This window comes from Gorilla gorilla, chromosome 5 (assembly GCF_029281585.2).
Source record: "Gorilla gorilla gorilla isolate KB3781 chromosome 5, NHGRI_mGorGor1-v2.1_pri, whole genome shotgun sequence".
Taxonomy (NCBI): domain Eukaryota; kingdom Metazoa; phylum Chordata; class Mammalia; order Primates; family Hominidae; genus Gorilla; species Gorilla gorilla.
The window spans coordinates 31285549-31310902 of record NC_073229.2 but is presented as its reverse complement, the minus strand read 5'-3'; the positions used below and the strand labels follow the sequence as shown (position 1 = coordinate 31310902).

The window sequence follows — 25354 nt, the reverse complement described above, 5'->3', positions numbered from 1 at the left end:
CATTTCTCCTTTTAGTCCGTGCCATTTTTGCCACCCCTCTAACCCGGGGAGAGTAGAAGAGGTGCTGTTGCTGATGTGGGTATGGCTTGAATTCAGTTAAATATATTAAAAAGAAAACAATTCCTTCTTAAACCACTTTTTCCTCTAGGATTGCAAGGCACAATTCTACTCCAGAAGAATGAAATGTGGTTGAGCACTTCCTCAAATAGGTTTATGATTTTTATAATGATCCTTTAAAATGATCTATGAATGATTTATTAGATAAATTCTATACATACAAAGTACAGATTCTTCATTTAGCATTGATTTACTTCTTAGTTTTCATCTTTCTGACCATCCACCGTCTTTTAAACCTCTTGGCATTTTGTTTTTTCTGGATTCCTAGAATATAAAGTTTTGTGCAGTAAGTATATTAGAAAAACATAATTCAAAATTTTTTAAATTACTCTATATGAATGTAATTACTAAAACTGGGTGGGCTTATACATTAGATGTATATACATACTACATTGACCTGTTTTTCACAAGTAACTTAATATATAAGCCATTATAAGGGGGAAAAGTATAATTATGAACTATCTCCTTCAAAAGAACATTACTCAGCATATAAAGCTATTAGAGACAGGAGAATAAAGCTGGATCTTACCCCAAGCATTATTCAAAAACTTGACAGCAGCTCTTTTCACTGGTAACCTCTTGTTGGCAAGAGACAGGAACTTATTTACTAGAAAAGAAAGTTATTTATCATTTCATAGTTTTATTTGCAGTAAAAAGTGAGAAAATAGTCCATAAAAAAATTACCAGTAGTCCTGTTGGTTCCTGGCCCATATAATGAATTATGTATGAAGGCTTGTGCTGCTTGTTGCCTTGAATCTCTCAGATCTTGGTCTTTTAGCCTTACGGCCAAGTAGCTTTTATTCTGGCTGTTGATCAATATAAAAGGTTAAATAAGAATTATACATGCTTGCTTACTTTTTTTTTTTTCTTCCTGAGATGGAGTCTCACTCTGTCACCCAGGCTGCGCGATCTCAGCTCACTGCAACTTCCGCCTCCCAGGTTCAAGCAACTTGCTTTGCCTCAGCCTCCTGAATAGTGGGATTACAGACGCCTGCCACCATGCCCAGCTAATTTTTTTATTTTCAGTAGAGACGGGGTTTCACCATGTTGGCCAGGCTGGTCTCGAACTCCTGACCTTGTGATCCACCAGCCTCAGCCTCCCAAAGTGCTGGGATTACAGGCATGAGCCACCATGCCATGGCTACATGCTTACTTTAAAATATTTTTATCATTTGTCTCATAGTGATAAATGAAACTAATTTTATATATGCACAGATAGGATAAAACTAAATTACAAGGACTACAAGAAACAGACACATATTTTAGTAGAGCACATGGTGGTTTTTTTCATCAATTGAACAATCAGCATCTCAGATGTATTCAACTGAAGAACTTATTCCTGGACTTTTGTACTAAAATATACTATAACCAAAAGTCAAAACATTAGTTAACAGGAAATTGTTCGGATACATGTAGTAAAAGAGAATTGACAGCATGATTTCCAAATCGATTGCGCCAAATTTTTCCAAATGAAAAGTCCAACATATTGTGATGAATTCCTCTCACGGTCTTGCACTTTGCTTCACATTTGTTTCTATATGTGATCTTGTGGCTAAAACACCGATTTGCAAGTAATGATTTGGACCACCAAGCTGTACTGAATGCAACTCAAACGAATGCCTGTGGACTTCAAGACAGATACTACAGACATCGTCCACAGTATCGGCCAAAATTCCAGTAACAGCAATAGGCACTTTCTCTGTGACTTCTGTAGACCATAAGAATAGAAGATAAAGCCATATTGTCAGGGAAAGGTTGAATTTTGTGAAAAATGACTCCTTTTGAAGAACTGCCATGACTGGCAATAGTGGTGAACAACCTTTCCATTGGAATGACTGTCTTTGCATCACCATGCACCATAAGGGCTGGTGACTGGAGGAACATTCAGCAGCCAGAAAAATTAAACTGCCTGAATAAGAGTAGGCTGGCAAGTTTGAAGGGCTGACAGTAGGCTGCAATGTATCTTGAAATAAACATCTATCTATTGGGAGAGGTTAAATGAAATTTTCTCAATAATAAAACCACTAAAAAAAAGTTTTTGAACTTAACCTGCAGGACCTGCAAAGACAAAGTGTTCAACTGATCTTTTTTTTTTTTATGAAAACCGATTTATTTTTTTGAAACAGGGTCTCACTCTGTCGCTCAGGCTGTAGTGCAGTGGCACAATCTCGCCTCACTGCAGCCTCGACCTCCTGGGCTCAAGTGATCCTCCCACCTTGGCCTCTGGAGTAGCTGGGAATACAGGTGCACACCAGCACGCCCAGCTTACTTTTTTAATTTTGTGTAGAGATGGTTTTACCATGTTGCCTAGGCTGGTCTTGAAATTCTGGACTCCAGCAATCCACCTGCTTCAGCCTCCCAAAACGCTGGGATTACAAGTGTAAGCCACCATGCCCGGCCCAAAATTGGTTTTTCCACAGAGACTGCAATCTGAAATTACTACTAATTAAAATATTTTCCCATGTTAGCCAATACTTTAACTCTCTTAAAGGTCTCCTTTACATCCCAAATGAAACAAAAGACTCATTACCTGACAGACTGTACTTTTTGTACTTTAACTTTCTTGGAGTCATTTCCTTTTTCACAGTCTTCATTTTTCTTTTGCAAATTAACTAAAAAATAGAGTTACATTTTCTAATTAGCATTCACGTAAAAATAAATCAGGAAATTTACTGGAGTTCACTTTAAGCATCCACTACACACCAATGTGGATGCAGTTTTTATTTGTATGAAATACAGGGAATAGGCCCCAGCTAACCTTGGCCAGGCCCATGCTGGCTTTCTAAGGGCCATTCATATTTGACTGGAAACATATGCAAGTGCACTTGACACTTACATGAGAAGTTAGTTAAATTAGAATAGTCATACCTTCTTTCACCTTTCCTGGCGATTTCTTGATGCTAAGGAAAAAAAACAAAACCACTGACTGCAATGGCAGTAAAGATTACTCAAAACATGTTATATTATTTCATTTGCCTTTACAAGTAAGACATCCCCTTTCATTACCAACACCCTCAATTTCTACTCAGGAGCTCTCATCAGTTTGGAAAGCAACAGTCACTCCCCAGTACACTGCCACCAACTCTCAAGCATTGGAAGATCTTCACAGTTAAAATCTGAGAGCCTATTAGCAGGCTTTCAAAGCAGCAAAATGCTGTGGGCAATGGAGTTCAAGTGAAACACTTAAGAACAAGTTATAAAGTATTTGAAATATGAAGTGAATGGGAGTAGGTCTGCCTCATTTCATTTGGAGAAATCACAAAGGATTAATTTAATAGTTTAGGCACAGGAGACAGGGAACAGCCTCAAGGCGGCTGTGGCCCAATGGAGAGAGAAATGTAAATGGACAGAATACAATACAGAAGCATTTGCACAGGAGAAAGGCCACACAAAAGCGGAAGTGATGGGGGGGGCAAATAAGAAGGTAAAGGTGACACTTGAGCTTGGTTTTAAAAGATGAAAGGGAATTTGCCACCAAATAGATTTGCTCTTATGTTTAATGTATTCAGGATCTGAGTAACTCTTTGGTAAAGTTTTTTTACTGAAAATTTGAGAGTCACTGGCCTAAGCAAAAGGGGGCTGAATTTCTGAATTTAAAACCTTAAGGGGAGAAAAAGAGGATAGAAAAAAAAAAATTTAGAAGGCTAAATTTAGTAGGGTTTGATCAATTCCCAAAGACGACTATAGCTTTTTGCTTTAAACCATAAAACACCAAAGATGCTAAATGAAGTGGGGAACAGGAAGGACAGGTTGGTGGCAGGTAAGGCAAGTATGGGACAAATCAAGTTTTCAGAGCCTGTGGATAAGTGCCTGCTACCCCACTAAATGATTCAAAACACTTTTTATTCACCACCACCTGCTATGCCCTAGTACAATGACAGGCAGTCAACAAAATGTACTGAATGAACACAATGGGATCAGGAATTCAAAAGCTAGCTATGGGAATGAACAAAAATAAATGGTAAACTAAGAAGTAGAACGTTACCTCCGTCTTTCCCACCAAATTCATATACCAAGGTAGCTTTTAAATTTGGGTTCTACAATTCCTTCAGTTATATGGATTCAAATAAATGTACCAGTATATAATTCAAAGATGGGTGTATATAAGCAAGTAATATAAAAAGATCCATTACTTACTTAGTCTGTGAAGCTGTGGTTAACTTCTCTAAAATAGTGTCTGGAAGCAGCTTTCTTTTCTTTTGGAATGAAAACGTTTAAAATTAATAGAAAGTCATGTACATAGTATGTCCAGAGTTGCTTCTGAAGTTAACACTTTTAAGAACGCCCTACATCTAGGCAAAGAAATGAATTAGGCTGGAAACTGCCCCCATACCTCTAAGCTATGGGAAGACTGGGTCCACAAAACTCCACATTCTCTGAAAGACTTGATGAAAACTAGAAAGGGTGCCCACGGTATTCTAACCCTCAGGTCACTGTTATACATTGAAAGCAGTTAAGTAATGTCTGCCTGGAGCCAGTTCTCTGTGTCGAGTATCAGACAGCAAAGCAACCATACACTAAGTCTGTAGAGCCCTTACAGTTTACAAATCACCTCATTTAATTCTCACAGCAACCTCTTATTTTCAGTTGGTGGACACTAAAGGAGACGAATTTTTTTTTTTTTGAGACAGGGTCTCGCTCTGTCGCCCAGGCTGGGGCGCAGTGGTGTGATCTCGGCTCCAGGCAGCCTCGACATCCCGGGCTCCGCCTACCTCGTCCCCCTAAAGTACTGCCGCGCCCGGTCCGAGCATCTTTCCACCACCGTCAGAGGCAATCTTGGTGACTGTTTCCCCACTCCAATATCCTGCCAACCCAAATTACATCCACCATAGGAATTCTCCCTGAGCCGAGATGTTTTAATAAGACACCTCCTCCCTATCCTCTAACCTTCTGTTCGATGAACAGCTCCTCGCGTCGCTTCCTCTTCTCCTTCAGGAGCGTTTTATCCCTGGGAGGAAGGGTGATAAGTCAGCAAAAGGTAGGACAAGAGGGACGAGAAGGGGCGGTTCTCCCCGCCGGGCAGCGGGCTCCGAACCTGCGCACGGTCTCCCGCACTCGCCGCTCCTCTTCTCTCGCTTCCGCCTGGGCGCTGGCGAAAGTCAGCTCCTCCGGGGCCTCATCGTCAAACTCATCGTCCCCTTCCTCGTCTTCCTCCAGGGGCTCGGCGGCCGCGCCGCTGCTGGGCTGCCCGAGCAACAGCCCGTGCTCCGCCTCCTCCTCCTCCGAGGCCAGCTGGCCCTCGTCCACCATCGCCTCCGCCGACGCCGGGGCGCGAGACGCGCGCGGTCGGAGCTGCACCATGGCCCACGCAGCGCTAGACCGTCTGACCTCTGACCCGGAAGGAGCTACAAGCGGAGGACAAGCCTACTTTCATCGCCCCCTGCAGGTTCGGAGGGCCTCAGGACGGGTGGGGCGCATGCGCGAAGCGAGGAAGGGCGTGGCCTGTGGGCAGCGGGCATGTTTCTTTGCACGTGGCCAGCGCAGGGCGCCGTGGAGCCGGATGGACCCCACGGAAAATGCTCTGCCGGCGAAAGCGGCTGGCAATGGGGTTGATTTCAAGGCAGGGAAGAGCCATCGCGCTGCCCTCCTCGGCTGGGATGGCGAGACAGGGCTGGCACGGCTCACGCTGTCCGGTGCTCAGAAAACCGGTAATCGCGGGCCCGAGGCGCTACTCGCCGCCGTTTTTTGGCCCTGGGTTCCGTCGAGTGGATCCAGCTTGTCAGTCTTTGTGTAGATTTGGCTGCGTTCGCTCCGCACTTCGGAGGAGGTGGCGTTTCATGGGAAGAAATGCGCTCTAGCAGATGGCCGCCGTGGCCAGTCAGCCCTGCTGCCACCGACGAAGACGCGGGCGACAGACCTGGACTCTAAAGAAATCTGCACAGACGTGCCCGGCGCCCTCGGCCTTCCCAGCTCCGCGGCCGCAGCGACGCCGGTTAGGATGTCGGCCCTGTGGGAGGGGCGCCCTTCCTGGTGCCGGCCCTAACCCACGACCTGGAACAGCAGCTGGCCCCTGGCAAATGCTGAGCAAATCTCCTGAAAGAATGGCTTCGCCGGTCCCTAGAGAATGCACCCGAGTTTTGTGGTATATACACATACGTACTTTTTTTCCAAGTATATTTTATTTCTTGGCAAACATGGCCCTTTGTGATCGCTGTGTTTCTCTCCTCCCATCCATTATACAACACTAAATGATTCATCATTCTTTGAACAAATCAAACTGTTTCACACCTGCCATGCATTTGTACCGACCGTGCTCTTCCCTCTACTGCCGCAGCCCCCCTAGTAGAAGTCCTTTTTATACTTCAAAAATTCCCACCCAGGCAAATTTCAAGCACCTTACCCCTACCCCATCCCACTCTGCCCATCTCTAATTGCGCTGGTCTGAACCCGCACAAATGTCTGTGTAGTTTCTGCACTGCATAACAGCTTATATGACAGTTGCTCCAGCCATTCTGTGAACCCCTGAGGGGAAGGGCCAGGTCTTGCTAGTCATTTTATTTCTAATGTCTATCATCTGGTAGATGTTTAATAAATGCTAAGTTGAATAATTCTATCTTACACATATATTGTATTTTTAATTCTCTTTTCATGTCTTCTGTTTTAGAAGCAATTCCCAATTTAAAAACGACAAAACCAAATAGGAACAAACAAGATAAAACTCGAAAACAACAACAACAAAAAAAGCTGCTGAACCAGAGGTTCAGTATGAGAGGAATTGCAAAGAACAGTTTTGAAATCTCTAGGCCTTAGTCAGATAGAAATTACAAATCAAAAATATAATCAGACTCCCTGAGACACTGTGCTAACACTAGGAAAATGAATAAAGTTAACTTGGAGCAGCCCAGGAACAACCTTCTTATAAGTGCATGATGGTATTTTATGTGCAAAACTGCTTTATAAGTACTATAAGACTATTACAGGTATTACCAGTGCCCTCAGTGTAAACTCCTTGGCCCACCCATGTAAAGTGTAAATCGAGCCCTCAGGGTCCCTAACTGGTTCTCCAGCTGCCCCATAGGCTATGAGCATCCCCGTTCCCCACACAAAGGACCACTGGGATTTATTAAAGGTTATGCCTTGCAATGCAGTACAAAGTTTTATATGACAGTGTCTTGTTGCCTGTTTCTACAAAAGCCAAGGGTGTAACATTAAATGCAATTTTGCAAGGGGCTGAGGTGATGTGGTCCAAGTATGTAATCACTTCAGGGAGCCATATGTGACCTTCATACACTGTTGATAATGGCCATGCCTCCCAGTCAGGCCTGTGACACTTGCTGGACAGCAGGCATTCCAAGGCCCCTAAGCACTGAGTTAGCTGGTAAAGGTTAAGGAAAAAGCTGTATTCTTACTACTTTACTCCAAGGTAGTAAAGTGTATGGAAGATGTACCTGACAGAAATAACTTAAGCATCTCCTGAGAATGACCCTATATGGCAGATGCATCTGACAGCAATAACTTAAGAAATGAGGGTTGCCACGTGGAGGTTGCTGAGGCGAGGGTGCTGAGTGAAAGTGCTATGTAAACTGCATGCTTTTTATAAGTGGTTGCAGTTCTGTCCAGCCCGCGGCCACTGGACCACCCTGTAAGGTTCCCCAAATAAACCCTATGTTTCCTTCACTAGCTCCAGGTCTCTTCTTTGGCCTCTTGAACCTGGTGCCATCCCTACTGAAGTTAACAGAGGTCTGGCCCAACATAAGGGCATCATTTGTTAAAGTCCCATGGAAAAAACTCCCAGCAGAGTTCAGCATCTGGGAACGGTTGGCAGGCCCCACAAGAACCATATGCTTCTGCCTTTGTGATGTTGAGAAACACTTCACTGTTGACTTCCCCCATCTAAGGGGGCCAGAGCTAAATTTTAGGCAGCTGTGTGTATCCTGGGGGTCCACATATTTGCATCATTCTTTCTTCTCATCGTGATGTTCTACCTTGTTGGTACTGTTCTCTTCCTTTGTGTGAGTTCCTGTTGTGAGCTGCCCCTTGTTCACTGAGGTAATGTAGCCAAACAAGGTTAAAAAGCCCCCAGTAAGCCGGGTGCGGTGGCTCATGCCTGTAATCTCAGCACTTTGGGAGGCCGAGGCAGGCAGATCACCTGAGGTTGAGAGTTCAAGACCAGCCTGACCAACATGGAGAAACCCCGTCTCTACTAAAAATACAAAATTAGCTGGGTGTGGTGGCACATACCTGTAATCCTAGCTACTCATGAGGCTGAGGCAGGAGAATCTCTTGAACCCGGGAGGCGGAGGTTGCCGTGAGCTGAGATCGCACCACTGCACTCCAGCCTGGGCAACAAGAGTGAAACTCCGTCTCAAAAAAAAAAAAAAAAGTCCCTAATAAAGCCATATCGTGGGGTAATGTCTTTATACAATAAATTACCTACTGTAGAGTGTGATTTTATTTTCCACTAAAACTTGTGCAAAAATCAGAATTAAATAGTAGGGTTTTTACCCCTTGACTTCTACTTTGCCCAAATAACAAAAATATAATCAGAATAACTATTTTTTTAGACAATCTAATTTACAAAAATTTTCCCTCCCAATAACCAACCATACACATCAAAGATACCTTCCGTTTCAGTACAAACCAAATAATATGAATTAACTTTCCAGTTCTGTGACTTTTGAATGTGGGTGCTCTTTGCTACTTCTAAACCCCCATCACTTATCAACAGGTTGGATTCCAGCGAGGGAATCAGAGGCTATTTTTAGATTGTTCAGTATTCAGCTCACCACCCATAAGACCATTTCTCCTCTGCGTGTGGCCTAGTTCTTAGATATACTGTAATTTCTTTCTTCCCCAGGACACTTAAGAAACAGTTTCATTTTCATGACCGGCAAGGGCTTCAGGAAGAGTCGTTCCACAGGGTCCCTGGAAATGAAACCTGAAAGAGAAGAAGCAAATACAGCAGTTTTGAACTACAGGTTAGCAAAATGAATGCCCTACTTCAGCAAGCACTTATTTCTGAAGTAATAGCCGAAGTAAAACCCAAATTCTCATAAAGATGGTATTATGAATTTCCATGCCCACTTCTTTCAACTAGCTTCTAACAACTCTAGTTATAACACTTCACTACGGGCTGGGCTCTGTGACTGGGGGAATTTTGAAAAGCAAATGTCTAGAATTTATGTGCCATAAAGAAGAATTTTATTTCAAGGTGTAAGAGGCATGATTACAAAGTGTATTCTGTTTGTTTTTTTCAAATCCTGAGAACCTGTGCAAGTAAAGTGTATGTTGGGACTGTACTGCCAAACTCATTGAAATTGTAAGTATAAAATATACATGTATGTGTGTTATATATGTATTTTATATACATATATGTTTTATGTGTATCTATATAACACGTATGTGTTTGGCATGTTATATATATACACAATACATACTTTTTTGTGTGTATATATATATATACATAAAACATTACAGCAGCATTCACAGGTAGTACTGAGAACAAGAGAAAAAAATACTCATGCACTATCTGACCACCAGGATCTCAGCTAAGTCAACGAGCCTCTCAAACCACCTGTTGAACTTTCTGACTAGCTTCTGAGGTGTAGTTAGAAAAAAGAGAGGAAGGAGAAAAAAGAAGAAAAATCATGGACTTTTGTTTCAAAAAAACTATGAATGAGAAGCAAAAGCAGGACTTCCTCGTGCATTATTAAAAGAAAACCAGTTGAGCACAATTAAAAATGGAAAAGGCATTTCCTCAGTGCAACTCATTTATATTATTTATTCTTGGTACAATACAAATAGTGACTGCCTTAGCCCTCAAATGCTGTGTTCTATCAACAGAGTGCCACTTAATGGACAGCCCAGACTACACGGCATCTCCAGTCCGTCTGCCCCCTGCCACGTGCTGAGCACTGACTTCCAGAAAGTTCCAGGCCAGTATGTGGTTATCCAGGAATTACTGCCAGGCATGGGGAGCGTTTAGGGAATTCCCAGATCCTCAATTTCCACCTCTTCTCTTTCTTAAGTGATTTCAAGTGCCCCTTTCCACATTCACCCTTCTTCCACCTTACAAAAGCAAGCTGGACCCCTCACCCATCCCAAATTTTACAATGATACCTCATCCCCGAGTGTGAAATAGAGGGAGTGTGAAACATATGGAGTGCCAAATAGAGGGACGTCTGGAATACTGGTGTAGATCTGACACCTTCATATGTAAGTAGGATGGTTTCATTCTTGCTTTCAATAAAGTTGAAAGAGGGTCAGAAAGGATTTTCAGTGAATAGATCGCTAAGTATGATACAAAATTACTCTGTGTATTTTGGCATACAACTTGGAAGGTGGTCCAAAATTGGAGTGGCAAGGCTATACCAAAATTTCTTTCATGGCTGGGCATAATGACTCATGCCTAGAATCCCAGCACTTTGGGAGGCTGAGGCAGGAGGATCACTTGAGGCTAGTTTGAGACCAGTCTGGGCAACATGGCAAGACCCCGTCTCTACAAAAAGGTAACAGTAAAAACAACCATGCGTGGTGACACGAGCTTGTAGTCCCAGCAACTCCGGAAGCTGAGGCGAGAGGATCACTTGAGCCAGGAGTTTGAAGCTGCAGTGAGTTATGATTATACCACTGTACAGACTCCAGCCTGGGTGACAGAGGGAGCTCCCTCTCTTAAAAAAAAATAATTCCCTCATGCCCAGAGTTTAGGTGGCCCAGGTCTTTCAGTACTTACATCTATAAAAAACAACACTGAAGATTACAATTGACATTGAAAAAGTAAAATTTAGCTTGGCAGGTCAAAATCTGCCCAGTGATTCTTTGGATCGGAATAAAAGACACGGGTAAAGCCAGCTGCCAAGTTAATAGGAAACAATATATTTTCCCCTAGGATAAGCTGCAAAATGTCTTAATTCCATTCTTTGAGTGACTACTGCTTTTGGATTTTGTTCCTTAATATTATAAACTTGGAAACTTTGCTATTTGAAATTATAGCAGTAAAGAATGAAATATTCCTCTAGCCTTGAGGATCTAAGTCACTTTGATACTGAGAAGCAGCCTGGATTTCCAACCCAGGTGCAGAGCTTCAGATAAGGGATTTCTGGACACAACATTCCACGTTGATCTAAACTTTGTATTATAGTTTCTGGGGAAGTGGGACCCTGGCCTACTTTGCCAGCCAGACATAATGTTGACCCCTTTACACTGTACAGCCCTGCTAATTGCTTGAGTCTATCAAAAACTACTTCATTCAAATTTCACTTAAACTCCACCCTCCCCCCAGTTGCTTTAATAACTCCACTTTCCCTTGTTGGGAAACACTTCTCAGTTCTACGGGGGTCCGGTCTCCCTCATTGCATTAAATCAATAAACCTGATCTTGACAGAATACCGGTTTGTTTACGCTGACTACAGGAGGATTGGGTTAGAACAGGAGGAACTGTCTCCTTCCAACAATAGGTAACACTCAGCCATAGAAACATGGACCAATTCAAAGTTTATGCCCCATTCATCTATTAAGGATATATTTCCAGGCCAGGAGCAGTGGCTCACGCCTGTAATCCCAGCACTTTAGGAGCTTGAGCTAGGCAGATTGCCTGATGTCAGTAGTTTGAGACCAGCCTGGGCAATGTGGTGAAAACCCGTCTCTACTAAAAAAAAAATACAAAAAATTAGCTGGGTGTGGTGGCGCACGCCTGTAGTCCTAGCTACTTGGGAGGCTGAGGCAGGAGAATCGCTTGAACCAGGGAGGCGGAGGTTGCAGTGAGTTGAGATCGTGCCACTGCAGTCCAGCCTGGGCAACAGAGCCAGACTCTGTCTCAAACATAAATAAATAAATAAATAAAATGGCAGTGTTTCCAATGCACTTGGAATCACATCTCCAACTATATTTGATTTAAAAAACCTTAGATGTCAACTTTTAAAATGGGAAAGGCAAACATGAACAGTGTTTGAAAGCCTCTTTCTAGCACACCTGTGCACTCTGCCGGCCCCCACCAGTTGCAGGACAACCACGACTACAGTGTTAGCGCCACATCTGCTCACGCCACTTGTATCGGTTCATGTAATCATCTTGCTGCATTTAAAATTACGTAATAAACTGCAAAAATAGAGCTGCTAAGAGAGTTATTTCTAGGAAAACTAGTTGAATACTTGGGAAAGACATACTGAGTCACTAAATATAATTTGGTTAAATTAGGTGTAGGTGTAAAAGATGGGGGAAGACTGCTTCACATGTTTCTTTTCCTAAGTTCTTGCTCTCCTTTAAAAGAAAAAAAAAAAAAACAGACAAATATCAAAAACCAGAAGTTGTAATCCAGTGTTTGCCAAGGTTTCTTGGTAAGAATTACCTGGGTCATTTGCTAACTACACAGATACACAGGCATCTCCCCCTAGAAATTCTGATTCAGGAAGTCTAGGTGGGGGCCTTGGGATCTGATTTTCCTGGTTGTCTGTTTTGTTTTATAAAATAAGGGCTGGAGTCATTCGTATCTTCAGGGGTATTTGGGGAACACGAGGAAGATTATGGATATGACAAGAAAGGTGAGCTCCAATCAGCAGATCCCTACTCAAACAAAAGGCCTTTAGCTCTATTCCAAAAAAAAAAAGCAGGCCAAGTGTGATGGCTCATGCCTGTAATCCCAGCACTTCGGGAGGCCAAGGCAGGTGGATCTCTTGAGGCCAGGAGTTTTGAGACCTGTCTGACCAACATGGTGAAATCCCGTCTCTACTAAAAATACAAAAATTAGCCAGGTGTGGTAGTGCATGCCTGTAATCCCAGCTACTCGGGAGGCTTAGGTGGGAGGACTGCTTGAGCCCGGGAGGCAAAGTTTCCAGTAAACCGAGATTGCGCCACTGCACTCCAGCCTGGGCAACAGAGCAAGACTCTGTCTTAAAACAAAACAAAACAAAGAACAAACAAAAAGCAAATGAAGGTAGATTTATGCTTTATATCAAAATGTTTAAAGTATGTATGTGTCCTTTTCTATTAGTCTTGTTTTCAGTGGCTTTTTGAATGAACAGACCAACTAAGCCCTGACTGCATGGACTAGGAGGGCTTCCCTACCCGCCCTTGACAGCACAGCCAGGGAGAGCACTGGACTTCCCTAACACACACGGTCAACTATCGCTTCAAAGCAGTGACCTCTTCACACCCTAGATAGGTAACTATATAACCACAACAATCTATAAAACTCTTCTACCTAACAATTCCTTAGACTTCTAAACTCCAACAGCAGGTAGCTTGGGTGTCTTCCCTCCCCAGAGCCCCCAACTCCATTACTTTACTGCTCGCCTCTCCTGGGACTTCCTCACTCCACTCCAGCCACACTGAGGGGCCTCTGCTCCAGGTGGTCCCAGTGTCTGAAAAGCTCTTATCCCAGATTATGTCTTCAGCTGCCTCCTTCACCTCCTTCAAGTCTTTGCTCCAATCTCTTCTTAATGAGGTTTGTGCATCTTTACTTTGTGCAGTCTCTTAGCACCTGCTCACGTGCTGTAGAATGTGTACCTTATGTTCACTGCTTACCTGTCTGCCTCCACCACTAGAATATAATCTTTCCTTGGTATATATTTGTTTTGTTTACTGATATATCCTATCCTAAGCACTTAGAACAGTGTCTGATACATAGTGGATACTTATAAATATTTGTGGACTTTAATTCCAACATTTAGAGAAATTTAAAGATCAACAGGGCACAACATAGTGGCTGCAGGGCACAGTGGGCCAAAGGTGTTTTGAAGGCCCTGGCCACCAGCTCCCTGCAGCGACAGTCCCATTTTTGCCTCAGCGAATGTACAAATCCTACAAGCCAAGGCCCCCTGGGGTTGAATAACAGTCAAAACACTGAGGTTTAAATTCAAAAATGCCTAGGGTTTATTGGAATAGTCAGGGTTTATCAGAAATCATCCAATATAAGCATCGGACATGGGGAAAATGACAAAACCAAAACTGGAACTAATTAACACCTTGAAAATATAAATACATTCCTGTGGGAGGAGAATTCTATGCCTTTGTCTCTAGATTAGAACTGGGGCAAAGAATCTGAACAACTTGTGTAAGGCCTAAGGTGTCTTGTGAGATCCAAATCCTTATTAAAATATAGGCAGCATTCTAGCTGCCTATTTAGGTAACAAAGAAAATCAGGTTAAAAGTAGCAGAGAACATTATTCCATTTTTTTTTTCTCCGTAACCTAGAGCAGGGGTTAGAAAACTTTTTCTGTAAAGGGCCACACAGGACATATTTTAGGCTTTGCAGACCAGCCAGTCTCTGTTGAAACTATTCACCTCTGTCATCCTAGTGCAAAAGCAGCCACACACAATATACAAACATATGGCCACAGCTGTGTTCCAATGAAACCTTATTTACAGATACAGGTGGTGGGCAAATTTGGCCCACAGGCAGTAGTTTGCTGACCCCTGACCTAGGGTAAAGTTCAACCAAAATCTGTTAAGCACGAGATATACAATTCTGCCATCGTTAAGCTCTGTGTTTAAACAATCCTCTCAATTGCTCCAGGGTTGGTTTCTGCCTTTGAAAAATTGAGTAGGATGAGATGACTATCACCAGCATCTCTTCTAAATGTCAGCTTTGATGATGCCAAGAAAAAAGCATTGCTGGCTTCATTGATCAGTTACTCCTTCATTGATGAGATGACAGTTCTTGTGATCAGTCTGGTTGATAAGTAGCTTGTCAAATTGATAAGAATTTCTAACTAGCAAGTAGCCTGTTTGTTAGAGACAATCATAGGTTTTCAAGACAATATGAAGCTGAAGAATTTTGGCTGAAGTAGCAGCTGAAACAGGTCTGTGGTTTTAGGAGGCTTGACTTGAGCAATGATATATATTACATGCCAAGAATCTCTCCTGAACTGGCAGGAAAAACCACCAAGTTCAGTTTCTTTCACATGAAGACACAACCACCATATCCAAGGGATGCTGGGCCCCTGCTGCTCAGTCCATGGCATGGGAGGTGGGGGCCAACTCTAAACTTGGGTTGTGGAAATACTCCAGTTCTATTTTCTTCTTTTTCTCTATCTGCATTTTCTTGCTTTTCTACAATGATGATTTGTTTTAATTCTTTATAATAATGAGAGATGAGATGGAGATCAAATGACTGAAAAGAAACCACATTTGAAGAACCAAACTGGGGACATAGCTCATGTCCTGCTTCACAGAGTTTATCCTGTCCCACTCTTCGAGTTTTCTGATGGTCTTTCAAACAGACAGGAGGCTTGAGCTGCCTAGCTCCGGTATTACTACGCTTAGCCATGCTAAGTGGCCCAGCTGCTCCACATAGGTGCCACGACACAAATCAGACGGAGGCTCAATGTGCATTTTTCAGGAGATAAGTTAGAAGATCATTTAACTTTTTATCTAACAGCTTTATTGAGATTTGATTCACATACAATCCACCTATTTCAAATATATAATTCAGTGGCTTTTAGTGTATTCACAGAATTATACAACCATCACCACAATCAACTTTAGAGCATTTTTAACAACCTCAAAGAAACTTGTTCTCATTAGCACCCACTCCCAATTCCTCCCTACTCCCAGCCAAAACAACCACTCATCTACCTTCTCTCTATTGATCTGCCTATTCTAGATATTTCGTATAAATGAAGTCATACCATATGTGGTCTTTTATGACTGGCTTCTTTCACTTAGCATAACGTTTTCAAGGGTCATCCATGTAGTAGCATATATGGATACCTCGTTCTTTTTATGGCTAAAATATAGTCCATTGTACAAACATACCAAATTTTATTTATTCATCCTTCAGTCGATGGACGTTTGGGTTGTTTCTACTTTTTCCATGAACAAGTTGCTATGAACATTTGTGTACAAATTTTTGTGTAGATGTATGATTTCATTTCTAGGACTATATACCAAGGAGTAGAATTGCTAGATCATATAGTAACCCTATATTTAAATGCCACATTGTTTTCTAAAATGACTGCGCCATTGTACATTCTCATCAGCCATGTATGAGGGTTCCAATTTCTTCACCAACACTTGTGATTTTCCTTTATCTTAAAAATTATAGCCACGCTTGTGGCTGTGAAGTGGTATCTCATTGTGGTTTTGATACTGAACATCATTTCAATATGCTTATTGGCCATGTGTATATATTTGGAGAAATGTCTTTTCAAATATTTTGACCTGGTTTTTAATTGGATTGTCTTTTTATTATTTATAGTTGTAAGAGTTCTTTATATATCCTGGATACAAATCCCTTATCAAATATCAAATATTAGACTTACAAATATTTTCTCCGATTCAATGGGTTGTCTTTTTTTTTTTTTTTTTTTTGAGACGGAGTCTGGCTCTGTCGCCCAGGCTGGAGTGCAGTGGCGCGATCTCGGCTTACTGCAAGCTCCACCTCCTGGGTTCACGCCATTCTCCAGCCTCAGCCTCCCGAGTAGCTGGGACTACAGACGCCCACCACCACGCCCGGCTAATTTTTTGTATTTTTAGTAGAGACGGGGTTTCACCGTGTTAACCAGGATGGTCTCGATCTCCTGACCTCATGATCCACCTGCCTTGGCCTCCCAAAGTGCTGGGATTACAGGCGTGAGTCACCACACCTGGCCTATGGGTTGTCTTTTTACTTAATCGATGGTACCCATTGGAATACAGAAGTTTTAAATTTTGATAAAGTCCAATTTATCCATTTTTCTTATGTTACTTGCTCTTTTGGTGTCATGTCTAAGAAAGCTTTAACCCAAGGTTACAAAGATTTACTCCTACATTTTCTTTTGACATTTTATACTTTTAGCTCTTACATTTAGGTCTATGATCCATTTTGGGTTATTTTTTGTAATGGTGTGACAGAGGGGTCCAAGCTTATTCTTTTGCATGTGGGTATCCAGCACTATTTCTTGAAAAAGACTGTATTTCATCAAATTGTCTTGCCACTCTTTTCAAAAATCAGTTGACCATGAATGTGAGGTTTGTTTTATTGTTCTGTTTTGTTTTGTTTTTTACTGGACTCTCAATTCTACTCCACTGATTCTATATATCTATCCTATGCCAGTGCCACACTGTCTTGATTACTGCAACTTTGTAGTACGTTTTTTTTTTTTGAGACGGAGTTTTGCTCTTGTTGCCCAGGCTGGAGTGCAATGGCACAATCTCGGCTCACTGCAACCTCCCCCTCCTAGGTTCAAGCGATTCTCCTGCCTCAGCCTCCCAAGTAGCTGGGATTACAGGCATGTGCCATCATGCCTAGTTAATACATAGTAAGTTTTGAAATTGGGAAGTATGAGTTCTCCAACTTCATTTTTCATTTTGTTTTGGCTATTTTGGGTCCCTTGCATTTTCATATGAATTTTAGATTAATCTTTTCAGTTAATTGCTGTAAAAAGCCAGTTGTGATTTTGATAGGGACTGAGTTGATTGAGCCCATAGATCAATTTGGGGAGCATTGCCATCTTAATCATATTAAGTTGTCCAATCCATGAACATTGAATATGTTTCCATTCATTTAGGCCTTCCTTATTTCTTTCAATAATGTTCTGTAGTTTTCAGAGTATAAGTTTTGCATAGGAGGCAATTTTTTTTTAAGGCTATCTTCTTAGTTCCTACTACTCACACACAAATGAAGAACTATGGATCAAGAACACAGGCTGTAGCTGATCAAAAAGACACATGGAAAAGAAGAGGCCCAGAGCCAGTTCACTCACTTGAGGAGGGGCCTACCGAAGTGTCTGTGGCCCCTTTTCTTTCTTTTTTCTTTTTTTTTTGTAAATCCCAGCAAAGACTTTGAAGAGTGGTTCCTATCCTGGCTGCACACAGGAATCACCTAGGAAGCTTATCAAAATGATGATGTCTGGGCTGCAACTCAGAGCAATGACATCAAAATTTCATGAGGTGGCACCCAGGCATCAGTATTTTTAAAATATGCAGCCAAGGTTGGAAACTGTTGATTACTAATGACAAGATGCTTCAATGAAGTTTTCTATTTTATTCATTTATATTAATTTACTACTTATTTATATTCTAACTTATTCAAAAGGAATTAACTAGATGGACAAGAATTAGAGGTAAAGGCAAAAAAAAAGTTGGGGTGAGAAAAAAGAACATGAAGAAATAAAACAGACCCAGGAATAAGACTAAAAATGCATACTATGACAATCTACACTTCCCACCCAAACTTGGGAAGCAGGATCAGTGTCATAATATGGCCACAGATACAAATAACCTTGGCGATTAGACCAAAGGGGAATCTGCCAGGTGGCCTCCCAGTAAGAATGGCAGGTGATGAGGTTCTGCAAGGGCGTCTCCCAGGCTTACTTGCGGAGCATTTGGGTAACCTACAACTAAAGGTCATCACTAAGTCTAGCTTAAAAATGTAAGGGAAAGCAAAGCCTAAGGAATCCAAGAAGAGCTTTCAAAATGTGAACAAACAAAAGTCCCAAGGCAAATTTCGTGTACAATGACAGAGCTACCCTACCTTAGTGTACAGTGAATGATTTTGTTCTTCCATAAAAGCAACTGCAGATCAAACAAAAAAACACAAACCCTATGTCTTTTTTAAAAATTAGAGGAGTAGGTCAACTATGTTTAGATGACCATGTCTGTACCTGCCTCCCACGTCTCCCACTCCCATCAGGGTATCCCAGTACCTGAATCTGTTCGTAGCTGGGGTGGTCTCCGTGTTAAATTCAGCCACTGGCACGCCCCTGGCAGCCACCTGGGGGGCAAACATGGCTGCTGGGTACACCACAGAGGAAGTGCCCACCTACAAGGCAAGTACACGGAGATGAACAAACAGCCAGACGACAAGGAGAAGGAACATTTTTTCAGAAAACCTTACACAAACTCAGGCAGGTCTGTGGCTGCAGGTGTGAGAAAAGCCAAACAGGATGGGATAAAACAGGGTGTCCAAGGGACAAGGGAAAGTGAAGAGGTGTCCTTTGATCAATCACTAGAATCGAGAAGAATATGTGACATGAAAAGGAGAGTTATGCAGAGTGACATAGAAGTGACTCAATCAACATGTTTTGGGGTTAATTCTGGTTTTGTTTCTGCTTTTTAAAGTTAAACAAATGATCCATAACTTTTTAAAACATATTTTCTATCTTTTTGTTAAAGGTAGAAAATATGAAGAAAAAAACATACAAATCATCCATAATCTTACCCCAAGATAACCACTGTTAACATTTTCATGTATGTCCTCTTAGGTTTTCTCTTATAAATATTTGCTTATAAACATTCTTTACAGGGATGGGAAGAGCATGACCTGTTTTGTAAACCGGCTTTTCTCATTTAACAATCCATCATCAACAGTGCTACTATACTCAACGTTGGGAAGCATTCTTTAAATACTGGCTGAATGAATACGCACCACAAGAAAGTGCCTCTGCTTTTAAAGACGTGTCAAGAAAAATTTGAAATACGCATACAGTCTGTCCAATTAATCCCACTTTTAGGAAATGTGTCCTAAGGAAATCATTTGAAGAGCATACTAAGATTTCTATCTAAGGATATTCACAATGTCATTGATTAAACTATCAAAATTTGAAATAGCCCAAATGTCTTACAGTAGAGAATTAGCTAAATATATCATTCCTTATCCATATAAAACACCATACAGTCAATTGAAAGATGATATTGATTTAGACGTATTGATATGGAACATGCTAAGTGAACTGCTGCGTGAACAAAGTAGTTTCAAAACAGAACATATGTCATGAACTCAGTTTTGAATTTTAATTAATACGTGTACATCTGCATAAGAAAAGGTTTAGACCAGAGGTGGGCAAACTTATTCTGAAAATGACCATACAGTAAATTTTTCAGGCTTTGCAGGCCATTCAATCTCTGTCACAAGTACTCAACTCTGCCACTTGTAGTTTGAAAGTAGTCATAGACAGTGTGTGGAAGAATGAGTGTGGCTGAGTTCCAATAAAACTTTATTTCCAAAAACAGGTAGCAGGCCCAATGTGGCCCAAAGGCTGCTGTTTGCTCACTCCTGGGTCTAGAAGAAAACATACTAAACTGCTAACGGTAACTATTTCTGGATAGCAGAACTATGGGCGATTTCTAATTTCCTCTTTATAATGTGATAATTTTTGCATGTTCTCAATTAAATTTAATCATAAGCATGTATTATTTAAAAAACCAATAGCATGTTCTTTTCTTTGTTTTTGGTGGGGCTGGGGAAGGAGGCTTTGAGATGCCCAAGACATGCATGGTTTCCTACTTTAATATAAATTCTTATTCATTGTTTCTCAGTTTTTCTATAGGATACCATAAAGGCCTCTCAACATACATTTTAAGGAAAGGAAGAAATGGAGGGAGGAGAGAAGGCGGGAAGGAAAGAAGCAAGGGAGGGAGGAAGGAAAAGAGGAGAGGGGGAAGGAAAAAATAACAAACTCCAGTCCTGTCCTGGGGTTAGGGAAGGGCGTGACCCACCACTAGACATAAATCACAGTGGGCGAGCTCTCTGTCAACCTCCTCCAGAATGGCAGGATCCAGGTTTTCTCCAAACCACACGACGTGAGGTCGCAGCAAGCCCCCGCAGCCTGCCTCTTCACACCTGGAAGAATGGGATCCTTAAGCCAACCCCGAGCCAAGTCTGCCTAGCTGGATCGGAGGGAGGCCAGGGGCTGCCCCAAACCCAGTACATCCAGATGGGTCACCTCTGATGCCTCTTATTCCCGACACCCTCCCTCCCAGCCTATATAAACTTGCCTTGCTTATGAAGCATCAGGTTTAATGGTCTTTTTTTTTTGAGACGGAGTCTCACTCTGCTGCCCAGGCGGGAGTGCAATGGCATGGTCTCCGCTCACTGCAACCTCTGCCTCCCAGGTTCAAGCAGTTCTGCCTCAGCCTCCCGAGTAGCTGGGACTACAGTCGTGTGTGACCACACCTGGCTAATTTTCGTATTCTTAGTAGAGACATGTTTCACCACATTTGCCAGGCTGGTCTCAAACTGCTGACCTCAGGTGATCTGCCCTCCTCGGCCTCCCAAAGTGCTGGGATTACAGGCATGAGCCACCGCGCCCTGCCGAACTGTCCTTATTTTTTATCTTGTCTGTATGTACTTGATGTGCTGACACATTGTTTCAGCTAAGCTTTCTCAGTTCATTCATTATGCTCACATTTGTGCTCACAGCCACCCAGACCTGGGAGACATACTGGACTCAGATTTGCCTCCCACCCCAAGCATCCCCTAATTTCATCAACGACCTCCTTTCATGTTCTCTCAGGTTCATGTCTCTCTGGCCCAGTATGTAGCCAGCTTTCCTGTGTCCATTACTAAAAATCTCTCTTCTTTCACTCCCTCCTACCTCAGGGTTACCTTCTATACACCTCCTAAAACCATCCCCCAAACACCATTTTCATCATAGTGATCTCCTGCATCACAGGAATCCTCCAGGTCTACCTATTCCTTCAGAAGAAAACTTTTAATATTTAGCAATTAAAACCCTCATGAGGAAAATTTAAAAGGTTCTGTGGTTAAATAAGCCAGTAAAGCATTAACATATGTATTACAACCACTTTTTAGAAGGCAGCAATGTGGATTAAATGCTCTAAAAAGTCCTGCAGTAAAGCAAACATATTTTAACTTTGTTTGGTCTAACATTTCCATATTTATTTGAGTGCCTAACATGTTTTTTTCAAGTAATGTCTCAACGTAACATTAAATTAATGTTCTATGAAACACTTTTAGAAGTGCTGTTTTATTTTACCTTAAAAACACTCTAATCCAGCCGGGTGCAGTGGTTCACGCCTGTAATCCCAGCATGTTGGGAGGCTGAGGCGGGTGGATCATCTGAGGTCAAGAGCTCGAGACCAGCCTGGCCAACATGGTGAAACCTCATCCCTGCTAAAAACACAAAAAATAGCCGGGCGTGGTGGCAGGCGCCTATAATCCCAGCTACTCGGGAGGCTGAGGCAGAAGAATCACTTCAACCCAGGAGGCGGAGGTTGCAGTGAGCCAAGATCGTACCACTGCACTCCAGCCTGGGTGACAGAGTGAGATTCCATCTCAAAAAAAAATAAAATAAACACAACAAAAAACCTCTAATCCAATTACAGGTTATAGAAGTGCTGTTTTAATGCCTGGTTTTGAAAAATTGGCATAAAAATCTTCCTTTTTTTTTTTTTTTTTTAATCTACGAACATTCTGTTTGGTCCTGTAACCTCTCCTATTCAGGTCCTTTCATTGCCTCCCTAACCCTGGATTAATAATGCCAGTGATGTTATTTGACCAGTTATAGGTCAGCCCCTATGCTTTCTGTACACTGGGTAACCACCTGTTGTACGACAGCTTCAGAAACTTTCCCGACCTCAAATGATCCTACCAGAACACAAAGCAAAAAGAGGTTGGAAAGAAATCATTCTTTTCATCCTAATTTGGTTCATCCTTTGTCGTTTCACTTTTGGTCTCAGAGGTCAAGCCTGGTTTTTACATTTGTGCATTTGATTTAAGAGGCATCTTGCCAAATACATGTTTAGGTTTTGATGTGTGTTTTTTTTTTTGTTTTGGTAACCTGGAACACCAGTACAAATCAGAGTTTTTTACCCACCGGGGAAGTTTCTCAATTGGGATGCTGGCATCTTGAGTTCCAGGTTCTGGAGCACTGAAGTAAATAATATCAGAAAAGAAAGATTGTTATTGGCATAATAAAAAATAAAGAAACAACATAACTCAGTTTGTATATTTGCCTGGCAGTATGTGGTATAAAACTCCTAATTAATACATGCTCACTTGGAAGGGCATTAGAAGGAAGGACCCCAAGCCATTAATTACCAGTGGTGCTGGGCATAGTGGCTCATGCCTGTAATCCCAGCATTTGGTGAGGCCAAAGTGGGAGGACTGCTTGAGGCCAGAAGTTCAAGACCAGCCTCGGCAATATAGTAAGACTGCATTTCTACCAGAAATACAAAAATTAGCTGAGTGTGGTGATGTGTGCCTATAGTCCTAGCTACTTGGGAGGCTGAGGCAGGAGGATTGCTTGAGCCCAGGAGTTGGAAGCTGCAGTAAAGTGTGATTGTGCCACTGTACTCCAGCCTGGGAAACAGAGCAAGAACCTGTCTCAGAAAAAAAAAAATCACCAGTGGTTGTACTGCCAGTGAGGGAATGCATGTGTGGGGAGGGCTGGAGTGGCTGGGTGTGCTAAGGGGGAACTTCATGTTTACCTTTATACATCATCATCATTTGTATCCTCTGCAATGACATTATATAGTCCTTATACAATTTATACTGTTTTTAAAAGGCTGCGTGGAATTTTTCTCAATATTGTGTCTACCCTCAAATTTTTTCCTCATTGTAATAATAGTACATGTTCATAATAGAAATGTAGGAAAATTCAGAAAGATATAAAGAAGAAATTAAAAATTACCCATAATCCCTCCACTCCTGATATTCCCTATTAACATTTTGTTGTATTTTCTTCTGGTCTTTTAACTATATACAGATACAGGAACTCGTGTGTACACATTTAGGACCCTGTGGTTTTCACTTAACACTGTAAGTTGTGAGCAAAATATTTCTTTTATCACATGGCTATATTTTGTTTTTTTGTTTGTTTGTTTGTTTTTTGAGACAGGGTCTCCCTCTGTCACCCAGGCTGTAGTGCAGTGGCATGATCTCAGCTCACTGCAGCCTTGACTTCCCAAGCTCAAATAACCCTCCCACCTCAGCCTCCCTAGTAGCTGGGACTACAGGCATGTGCCACCACACCCAGCTAATTTTTGTGGTTTTTTGTTTTGTTTTGTTTTTTTGTAGGACAGGTTTCTCACTGTGTTGCCCAGGCTGGTCTTGAACTCCTGAACTCAAGCAATCTCCCCACCTCGTAACCCCAAAGTGTTGGGATTACAGGCATGAGCCACTGCACCCAGCCTTGTATTTAGTCTTATTTCTCATAAATATCCATGGGAATCTTTGATGAATGTTCAATTTCCTCACATTTATGTTCAACCTAAAGGAGAAAACAACCTATACTTATTCTGTAGTGTGGTATAATTACCCTTTTCCTGATAAAGCTGGACAAATTGGACTCTTGTAATTCTCAGCCACAACTCCACAAGAGGTACATCGAGTTTTAAATAAGCTACCTGAAAAATACATATGAAGCAAATCCAGAATTTAGTATAATCAAGAGCAACCTTCTCCATGTCTAAAAGGGTATAAGATACTTTATTTTTCACACTTCATTTCATGTTTTGGTCTCACCCAGTTACCCAGGCTGGAGTGTAGTAGTACGATCATAGCTCACTGCAGCTTCCAACTCATGGGCTCAAGCGATCCTCCCACCTTTGCCTCCTGAGCAGCTGGGACTATAGGTGTGCACCACCACACTGAGCCATACTTCATTTTAGCAAATGGGCCTACCCTAGCTTTAGCTTTCATGGGAAACAGAGGCATGCAGTACTCTTAAGCCAGTCAAGAGCATATGCCCTCAAGGACTTTATAATCTGGAGGAAAAATAAATAAATCCATGACTAATGTGCCATCAGATGACCTTGGAGTGGTGTTCAAGTGGGCAGAAGTTGCCAGTAGGGTAGAGGGAGCTCAACCTAAATCTAAGGGCATGATTTATTGATATGACTGACAAAGGTTCAATGGCGTGGGATATGTTTACAAAATTTTAACTTCGATTTCAGAAAGCTTGAATCTTTTATACAAAAGCACCTCAATAAATAAGTAATCAACTAATAAGTGAAAAAAGTAATTGTTAATACTAACCACCACTTATTGAGCTGAAGCAATCATGGTGGCCACAGTTTATGAAATGGGTACCAGGCAACTGGTGCCGTGCAGAGCACTTTCAACCCTAGTGGACATGCGCTGCTCCGTCCTGCCCACCAGTCCTTCCTTGGGGAGCACCATCCCTGCTCTCTCGCATGCTGAGCCAATAGGGCTGTGGGTCACATCCCAAATACAAGCTCAGCCACATGCTGCACACGGCCCCCATGTGGTGCCCATCCCTCTGCAGTCGTGTTTGGTCAGAAGGGTGGGCGTGTGGACCAAGCAGGCCTACCCAGAGGTTTATTTTCTGAGCAGGTGGCTGAGCTGGAGCCGTCGGAGGCACTCTCCCTTGGCACGTGGAGACAGATCAATTGCAGAGGGAGAAGGGAGGCCACCACAAAGAGTGAGCAAAGCTGAAAGAAGGAGGGGGACAGGGGCCGGGAGGAAAGATGACATAAGCTGCACCCCTAGGCTCCTCAGTTCTGTGAGCCAATAAACCTACTTTGTCAGTTTTAGCATAGACATCTTCCCCATTTTCACATCTCTGAAATTCAGATGTGTCCTACAATTGCTACTGGCCAGATGAGACTGTAACAT

General features: G+C 42.2%; 2 protein-coding genes and 1 long non-coding RNA gene across 15 annotated transcripts in view; 1 reads left to right on the top strand and 2 right to left on the bottom strand.

Moving 5' to 3' along the window:
* Window positions 1-239: 239 nt before the first annotated feature.
* Window positions 240-8838, bottom strand: NOL7 (nucleolar protein 7). The gene is made up of 8 exons (XM_004043296.5): window positions 5153-8838; window positions 5005-5065; window positions 4255-4313; window positions 2986-3017; window positions 2648-2729; window positions 802-923; window positions 647-724; window positions 240-381 (listed from the first exon to the last, which is right to left on the bottom strand). The coding sequence occupies exons 1-8, from the start codon at window positions 5416-5418 to the stop codon at window positions 308-310; spliced, it is 774 nt and encodes a 257-aa protein (XP_004043344.1). The 5' UTR covers window positions 5419-8838; the 3' UTR covers window positions 240-307.
* Window positions 8607-25354, bottom strand: part of SIRT5 (sirtuin 5) — a 36828-nt gene continuing 20080 nt past the window's right edge. For 7 of the 13 annotated variants that reach the window (XM_031011872.3, XM_063707350.1, XM_031011870.3 and 4 more), the window contains 5 exons: window positions 24036-24123; window positions 22593-22646; window positions 20473-20596; window positions 18681-18796; window positions 8607-8995 (listed from right to left, as the gene is read on the bottom strand). In XM_031011872.3, coding sequence (XP_030867732.2) covers window positions 8920-8995; window positions 18681-18796; window positions 20473-20596; window positions 22593-22646; window positions 24036-24123 — 458 coding nt within the window. In that variant the 3' untranslated portion in view covers window positions 8607-8919. Of the gene's footprint in view, window positions 8996-16318; window positions 18550-18680; window positions 18797-20472; window positions 20597-22592; window positions 22647-24035; window positions 24124-25354 lie in introns of those variants that run through there. The other 6 variants (XM_055390661.2, XM_055390660.2, XM_055390659.2 and 3 more) reach the window with 3 other exon arrangements.
* LOC129534237 (uncharacterized) lies at window positions 8956-20365 on the top strand. Its single transcript, XR_008680747.2, has 3 exons — window positions 8956-9035; window positions 13046-13216; window positions 19280-20365. It is a non-coding gene; the product is annotated as an uncharacterized lncRNA (long non-coding RNA).